Source organism: Hipposideros armiger, unplaced genomic scaffold, assembly GCF_001890085.2.
Source record: "Hipposideros armiger isolate ML-2016 unplaced genomic scaffold, ASM189008v1 scaffold_211, whole genome shotgun sequence".
NCBI classification, from domain to species: Eukaryota; Metazoa; Chordata; class Mammalia; order Chiroptera; family Hipposideridae; genus Hipposideros; species Hipposideros armiger.
This window is the reverse complement of record NW_017731561.1, coordinates 2,452,241-2,461,359: the sequence shown is the minus strand read 5'-3', so window position 1 is coordinate 2,461,359 and position 9,119 is coordinate 2,452,241. Positions and strand designations below refer to the sequence as shown.

The 9,119-nt window shown below is 34.4% G+C and overlaps 1 protein-coding gene across 2 annotated transcripts in view; it reads right to left on the bottom strand.

The window, feature by feature from the left end:
- Window positions 1-1,929: 1,929 nt before the first annotated feature.
- The window catches only part of UBLCP1 (ubiquitin like domain containing CTD phosphatase 1), a 24,069-nt gene continuing 16,879 nt past the window's right edge, over window positions 1,930-9,119 (bottom strand). The window contains exon 7 of one of the 2 annotated variants that reach the window (XM_019653980.1): window positions 1,930-3,241. In XM_019653980.1, the coding sequence (XP_019509525.1) occupies window positions 3,077-3,241 (165 nt within the window). In that variant the 3' untranslated portion in view covers window positions 1,930-3,076. The remainder of the gene's footprint in view (window positions 3,242-9,119) is intronic. The other variant, XM_019653981.1, reaches the window with a different exon arrangement.

The window sequence follows — 9,119 nt, the reverse complement described above, 5'->3', positions numbered from 1 at the left end:
ATAATAGCACTGAAAAGCAGGTAACATTTCATCACTGTCACCTCATGAGAACGACGAGCCCAAAGGAGTCCATACCATATCTATCAAGAGTAGGGAAGGTTTTAAATTGTTTTTAATATACTTTCCTTTATCATTGAAAAAACATAGCCAAGCTTGAAACAGAAGAAAATTTTCCCCTACGATCTACTCGCATTAGAACAGCTTGCTGCCAGGGACCTTCCACAGCTGTCAGTCAGCTGGGCTGCGGCAGCTTTAAAGGCACCAGGAAGAGCTGTCAGGGTCTGCACGGAAGAAGCCTGGCAGGAGAGCCTACTTCCAAACAGGTGCAGGTTCACAGCAGCAGCAGTGAAGGGGGGAGATCAGCCCCTGGCGCTGGGAGTAAACAGGCGTGATGTCATGATGTAGTGAAATGAGTTTCCTGGAACACTGTAATGTTTCAAAGTATCCCTTCATTTAACTAAAGATTGTAAAGGCAACATATTAACTTTTAAACTACTAATATACAACGTACAAAAGTGATTCCAAGTTTAAAAGCAGGAAGGGATTTAGACTGAAAGACAAAGTACACCACTGGCTGGTAAATAAGGTTTTCAACCCAAGGCCCTGCTAAGTTCCTTTTACTTTCTAAACATTTGGTCTTAAGCACGATTAAGCAACAAAACTATAATACTGCAATGATTCTGAGCCTAAAGTTAACAAACTAATTAAGTGGGAGAAAATTTATTATTCACCTGACTTCACTTGTTCCAGTATCATCACTGCTTACTGTAACAGTCTTCAAAAATGATCTAAGTGCTCACTAGCAGGGCTTATATGACCATTCTTGCTCAAGTCAAAGAAACATTTTTAAGAACTTAAGAATGTCTAGATTATCTGCATTCTCTTATATCATCATTTCCTTGAATAGATAATAAAAATGAAGTCTTCAGAATATAACTGACTTACCCATGATCAAAACTCAAGTTCTTTTAGTTCATAATTCACAATGCCTTCCATATTACATTTCAAACTTTAAGATTAGCAAGCTTATATTATTGGAAACTATTTTTTAAAATAAGCAGTCTTATGTTTAAGATCTCTGTGAAACCTTTTTTGAGATTTCTACAAAGAGCATTATGAAACCGGGATAAAACATAGTATTTAAGAGTATTTATCAATTTCAAAACCGCTTCTATGTCAGTATGGGCTGATCATTAATAATTACGTTCTTAAAAGAGGTTTTCAAAAGGAGATGTGAGAGATTACCTATGCAATGCTTAAAAAGACCTCTCCTGCATTACAATTTGGTGGGGTGGAGACTTATGTATTTTTAAGAATTCCTTCAGTAATTCTGAGTACTCCAGTTAAAAAAACAAAAACAAAAAACTTCTCTAAAGTAACATGAAGAACTAGAAATTTCTATCATCATCTCTCTGTATCCAAAGATGGATAGAGCCCAAATTTTGGCTGGAAAAATAAAGTTTCTTCTAAACACACATGAAACTAATGATTATACATATTTTTTAAAGTTAAAGCTCTTCTCAAAAATCATTCTTTGTCTCACTTATACATGGAATAAAAAAATAAAATAACACCAGGCTACCTCATAGATACGAAGAACAGATTGGTGGCTGCCAGAAGCAAGTGAGAGATATGAGTGAAAGGTGTCAAAAGGTACAAACTTCCAGTTATAAAATAAGTAAGTCATGGGATGCAATGCATAGCATGGCACAACAGTTAATAATACCGTACTGCATATCTGAAAATCGTTAAGAAAGCAATGTTAAAAGTTCTCATCACAACAAAAAAATTCTGTAACCTGTGTGGTGAGAGGTGTTAACTAGACTTATTGCAGTGACCATTTCACAATATATACAAATATCAAATCATGCTGGATACCTGAAAGTAATATTATATCTTAATTTAAAAAAATTTTTTAAATCATTTCTTGAATATCATGACTTTCCAGTACAGGTAATAATCATTAGTTTCATAGAGAATTCAGTTTAAATCTACCGAATCTTTTTTCTAGAATGAAGAAGTTATTTGTGTGCCTTATACGTGGTAAACCACACTTAGGAAAAGCATTTCTTCCAAAGCCTCAAACAGAAATCATTTGTAAAGGGTGACATAACCACCAATCTACCCCAAGGGGTTTCAAGTCAACGCCTTTTACACTTGTGGCAATTCACTGCTTAGATTAGCATTCTGTGCCTAAGCTACCTTCATTGTACACCAAAGACCACATCAACGGTAAGGAAAGCTTCAAAAATGTACCTTCTTCAAGTGTTGCTCTCATCTTTTAAAGTTATCAAGAACCCAGCTTGTGAAAAAGTTCAGGTCTGAGAATAAAAATGTCTTAACATCCGGATTTCCACTTCAGATGGAGACCCCATTTGCCTTAGTGCTATAATACAGAGCTATCTTTTCCATCTTCATATTGTGCCCAACGACATGGTAAATACAGGTACCAGAAATCTTAAGTTTCAGATTTCTCTCTTACCATTTTTACAATGCTCCCAGGAATAAATGTCAGTCTCACACCCACACAAGACTGCAAGTGATTTCATGCTAAGATCATCATTGGCCTAGGAACCAAGTCTCTTAGATTTGAACTCTAATTCTATCATTAACCACTTACATACACGATTTTGGACTTTTTGATCTTCAGACTATTTCTGTCACGTTAAGAAGGGAGACAAGGTGACTGAGCGTCCTTCTGGCTCTGGCATTTTATAATTCTGAGCTCTCTACTTACTTTGTATGAATTTTCAAAAACCTTTTCTTAGTTTTAGTTTAAAACAACAAAAAAAAAACCTTACTGCCAGCTTTCCAGCTGACAAGAATATCAGAAATTCCAAGGTTTGTATCCCTAATAAAATGTCTGCTTTCACTTTTGATGGTAAAAGTCAACCGTCAATAAGCTTGTGCTGCTCCATAGAGCTAATTAAAAATAAAGCACCTGGATGAGTTGGCTAACCAAGGAGATAAGAGTTCAATTTTATATAAATTTTTCTAAATACTTAAGCTTTTGTTGCCTGTGACCATAAACACAGTACTTCCAAAACTTATGAAATTCAACAGTGCTAAAGTTATACTACATATTCCAGATTATGTGAGCATAGCAAATAAAATTATATCTTACCTTTAGTCCATTCTGTGGGTTCATTAGAAAATTTCTTCCTATGTCATCAAACATAATGGTGTTTTTTTTGCTGTAAAACTCCGAAAACTTTCCCCATATGACACCAAGAGGCTTTACCTTAGAATAAAAGTTCAGATTTAACTCAAATTTTATCAGTAGTTCACTTTTTCTTAAAAGCAGAAATACTGCAAACAAAATGCGCTGCAGAACTAACCATGCCAGTGTGTTCCTTTCCTCCGTAAGACAGAGATGGCTGGTCGTGTGAACAGACTTTAAAGCACTCTGTATCTCGAAATGTTAACTTCTGAAAGTTCTGTTCATGTCTAACGGAAAGAACCCCCATTATAAGACCTTCTGCATTATAAAATCTTCAACATGAAGATTTGGGGTCAAAGGAAGAGTTAATTACTTAATTTAAAAAGTAAGAATCCAGGGCCGGCTGAGTGGCGCGATGGTTAAGAACTGGCTTGGGACGCCAGAGGGCCCCGGTTCGGATCCCACATGTGAGGGCCAGTGACACTGCNATTTACAAAAAACTGGAAGACCAAGTATAAGCAGTCTGGTATTTGCTTCAGTGTCCAGCACTATTATAATGATTTCTAGCATAAAAGCAAAAAGTTCATGGATCTCAAGTGTCTTCAATAACTGCCAGTATAACATGTAACTACTGTCCTTGCTTCTTTGAGAGATACCTGCAAGAAATAAAACAAAGATGTCTAAGCCATATGCTAAATTCACGAGAACAATCGAACTCTCCTCCCAAAGTAGTTTAATAACAAAACTTTTCAAGATGAGCAATAACTTAACAATCGCTAACATCTTTTGATTATTTATGTGCCAAGCACTGTTCTAAGTACATGTATTAATTCATCTAGTCCTCACAACAGCTCAATGATGAGTTTTCTATTATATTAGAATTTATTCCTATTTTACAGGCAGAAAGAGGTTAAGCAATTACCCAAGTTCACACAGCTGGAAAGTGGCAAAGCTCAGATTCAAAACAAGGCTCTGGAGGTTATACTCTATCACCCCCTCCTGCCTCAGTTCCCAATGTGAACGTAATATATTAACTAACATTGTAATTTCAAAAAAACCCCTCAAACTTCTACTATTCTTGCATAAAGATAGTAGGCCAAAGACTCTAAAAGACTCTGATCTAGAGTGTAAAGATGCAAAGACATTAATTTACTAAGCAGAGCTAATTTTCTTCATGTTATTTTATAGGAATCTACCACTAAATTAAAATTTTTATAATCTCTATTCTTCACATTTACGAATTTACTATCCTCAGTGGTATAGGGGTAAGGAAAGAGTTCTCAAAATCAGAACACCTGGACAAGTTTTGATAGTGCAAAATTTTGCTCACTTTGTGGCATTTACATCTATTACTTAGTCACATGTACAGTTTACAGATAGGGATAAAAATGCCTGCCGTATCTTCCTAGTAGGATTATTCTGTAAATAAGAATCAGAGTGATACGAAAAGCCAAAAGTAGAATTGGAAAAGCCAAAGTGTTGTTATTACACGAATAGTTTTTTTCTGTTGCTGTATTAATGGAATCAGGTCTTTAAAGATCTAATTCCAAAAAATTACTTGTAGTACATAATAATCCTGTCTACTTCTCTAGAGCTTTTTCCCTGCCTCAAAGTCTTGATGTTTATATGCAGTCTATATATAGATTTCTGCATACGTTTATTTTAGAAAAGACTAGAAGACTATTATAAACCTAGATGCTAATAGTGGTTATCTTTGGAAAGGAAAATCATGAGTAATTGTTTTTTTCTAGTGGAATAAAATTTTATAACTTTTCTGCTAAATAGAGAGGTTACTATGTTGATTAATTTTTAACAGGAAAAAATTCGTGTATTTTATTTTATCCTGAGATTACATTCTCATAGGATTCATAAAAGAGTGACCTACCTAATGTCACAAAATAATTTATAGGTAGTATCACAAAAATGTACCAGTCCTCAAGTCCTCCCTACTAGAAGTACTAAAGACCTTAAGACGTGGGTTTATGAAAAAGTTAGAGGTTAAGACGAAAGGGAAAAATACTTTCGGGGGAGATGTTACTAGATTAGAAAATAGTTTTAGGATTTACCAACTTTAAATAAAAGTTAATGGTTATGTGCACACCAATCACCAGACAATTTTTTCATTCATTAATGGAAAGAGGAAATGAATAAGCAATTAGCACTTACCTTTCCCAATATTTGTGATTTAGGTCCAAAAAGTCATCTAATTTTGCTATCTCCTTGAGGTATTGCGTTAATTTTAGAAGTTCTTTGTCTTTATCTCGATTTAGGTGCGCTTTCATAAAAGGTCTTATCTATTAGGAAACAAACATTACCCAACATGTCACATTGCAATACCCAACATTTCATATTGCAATAAAGAAACTAGTACAAATCCATACTATTCTATTATTTAAATTAGAATTAATGCAATTAAAATATCGCCAAGGATGTCAACACTAAAAGTTACTTTTATATTATCTCAGTTTCATAAACTGACAGGCATGGTATAATGTTTACAGTACAAGTGAAGAGCTCGTCCACCTAACTTATGTTATCTTTTCAGTCTAAACCTGACAACATCCGCTTACAGCACTTGAACCTAATATGGCTTCTCTTCTTTGCAAAACTGCTTAGACTATTCCCCTTTCTATTAATCGAGGTGCTTCTCACTAATTGAATAATTTTATTCTTGTCACTTCACTCATAAAAAGTTAACCCAAATACAAGCTTGATTTAACAGGAGAGATAAATTTTAACAATGGTGATTTTCTTATCAATTTTTCTATGAAATTTTTATATAGCTAAGATACCATAACATTTATATAACCAGCTTTCTCTCATATTTTATCATAAGCACTTATTATTAAAGTCTCCATAACATTATTTTTAATTATACAATAGTTTTCTCACAAAAGGAACAGTCATATTTTCCAAATTTTTAAGGTTGACATATGCGTATTTTATGGTTGATATTATTTTATGGTTCATTTTAAAAACAAAAGTCAGGATGGTAGACAGAGAACTGTAATTAGTAAGGAATATTATATCTCGGGTGGCAGTTGCATGTGTCATCTTTATCACAATTTGCTAAACTATAAATTTTATGCATTGTTCTTTATGTTACAGTTCCAATAAAAAGTTTAGCTTTTTTAAAGACATCAACTCAAATGTCTTTATACAACTCAAGATAGTCTTTCAAAAATTTTTAATTAATATTAGATAAAATGATATGTCTGGAATTTGCTTAAAATATCACAGAGAAGGAAGTAAGTAGGGTATAGAGCAAACATAATCATCCATGAATTAAAAAATGGTTTAAACTGGATGATGCATGCATAGGGGTTTATTATACAATTCTATGTAGTTCTNTTAATGAATATTTATGTATAAATACTTTAGGGGAAACTGTAACAATTTGTTCCTTGAGAGAGTCCTGATTACTTGGGATGAGAAAGTCCCCCAACTGGTTTATTCACATGTTTTATTACTACTCTTGGCAAGCAATTGTCATTTTAAAAAAGCCAAGCAATAACCTAGTCTGCATTTTTTTTTTTGCATATCCTTCTTTCCCTGTCCCTATCCCTGCACAGCTCCATCTCCTCCCAAGATAACCATTTGACTTTCTATGAATAAGAAACATAGTCAGTTGCTTACCGTAATGACCTGTTTATCTATTCTTTGTCTTTAAAACTGAATGACTCCTGTAGGTATCATTAGTCTAATAACTGACTTTCGTGAAGGACATGAGGGGCTACTGGATATCAAACTGCCCTCTAAGCAAAGATTTAATGATGCTCTGCAGTTTTTAGATTATATATACTTTATTAGGTACTAATTGTCCTAAAGTTTGGAACATATACAAAGTAGTCCCCCCTTTACCTGCAAGGGATACATTCTAACACCCCCAGTGGATGCCCGAAACCACGGAGAATATGGAACTCTACATGTACTGGTTTTTCCTATACATACGTACCTATGATAACATTTAATTTATAAATTAGGCAGGTAGAGATTAACAACTACTAATAAAATAGGATAATTAGAACAATATACTATAATAAAACTTATGTGAATGAATGTGCTTGGTGTCTCTCAAAATATCTTAATTGCACTGTACTCACCCTTCTTGTGACTATCAGTTGACACAGTGCTGACGTGACGAGATGAAATGAGAATGATGTAGATTGTGACGTAGTGTTAGGCTAATACTGACTTTCTGACTATACGTCCTAAAGTTGGATCAAGCCATGACGCTCTCCTATTCTCCACCCACAAGTTTAATGCCGTTTCCATCTTAACTAAGCACATACCACGCACTGTGGCCGTAACTTTTGCATTTGAAACCACACAATTTTTTTCCCTACTTCACAATTTCATGAATAGAAAATGTGTTCTTACCGTAAATCTTAGCAACCTCAGTCTATGGTTTTCCTTTCCTGAAGTCCAGAATTTTCACCTTTTCACTTATAGGAAGCACTTTACGGCGTCCCTTTGGCGTATCCAAATTGCTAGCATCACTACTCTTGCACTTTGAGGTCATTATTAAGTAAAATAAGGGTTATTTGAACACAAGCGCTGTGAGACCACACAGTCGACCGGATAACCAAGATGGCTACTGAGCGACTAAGGGGCGAGGAGTGCACGCAACGTGGAGGCTCCTGAATCACGTCAGCGATGGGACGGATCAGGTCTCGCGAGATTTAATCAGCTACTTGAAACCATGGATAAGGAGTAACTACTGTATCATAAAAATAACTTGCCGTTTCACCAGAATACACATCTGAGTTACATCATCTCGACTGTTGTGTGCCAAATACACAGAAAATTAATACATATGTATCAGTATATATGTTCAATAAATCATGAGATGCAACAAACCAAAACTTCGATACTCCATGAATGTATTAATCACACAAGCACATGTTATCTCAACTGTCAATGATTCTCTCAGAATTGCTTTATTTAGCATACTGGCTAATAATCTTTGGTTTGGGCACCACCTAATGGCAGAAAATGTTTTTAAAAAATCCTACTTAGCTTCCTGAGGCTTGCTAATTTTTGTATTTTATTTGTAACATTTAGAAAATGTCTGCTCTTGTTTGATCTATGTAAATAGTTTTAAGTGTTAAGTTCTCTTAAGACTATTAATCCTTTTCCGTGTCTACTTTGGAATAATAAACTGCCTTTTAAAGTGGGAAATGTACCGATGAAATGAATATTCTATCCTCAAATATTTAAATTTAGCCTCGTAGTTAAGAAACATTTTAATTATTTAAGGGTTCTCGAACTCTTCTGCATTATATTCTTATAACCTGTCACAAAGAAAATAATTTCCCTTTCTGAAAACATGGTGCTTATTAGAATTAAGTAATTTAGCATATCTAATTAGCTGCTAAAACCTGTTCTGAATGCATGAATCATGAAATACACACTTTCAAAACTACACACATTTAATTTTTTTCTAGAGGCCCTTGCCTAGACCTAAGGTTTGTTTTGTGATTCAACAGAGACAAAATATTTGGGGTAACAAAGCAGATAACCAAAGTTTTAAGAAAAGGTATTTATTATTTACACCACTGAAATATTCCCGTAAGAACAATACACACCATGTTCCTTTGAAAGGATCAGATTCCTTTCAAATACAAGAACTGTATATAAAGCAATACTGTCAACACAAAACAGTGGTCACATTACATATTTGCAGGCTTAGCATTGCAAATTTTTTAAGCTTATGGCCAGGTATGTTCACTGAAACAGTTTTTGCGCTTAGACAAGACATAGCTGGAACAGAACAAAACCTTTTTGTTCATGCTTTTTAGGGCTGAATCAGTGACATGTCCCATTTTAAGATGCATTGTCTTTAACTGCTTTTATGACAATGGTTTTAGGCAGAAGTGCTTCTACTTAGCCACCAAAAAAAAACCACACTCTTGTTCTTCAGTTTTATTCTTCAGTCTTATGTTTTCTATTATTCATA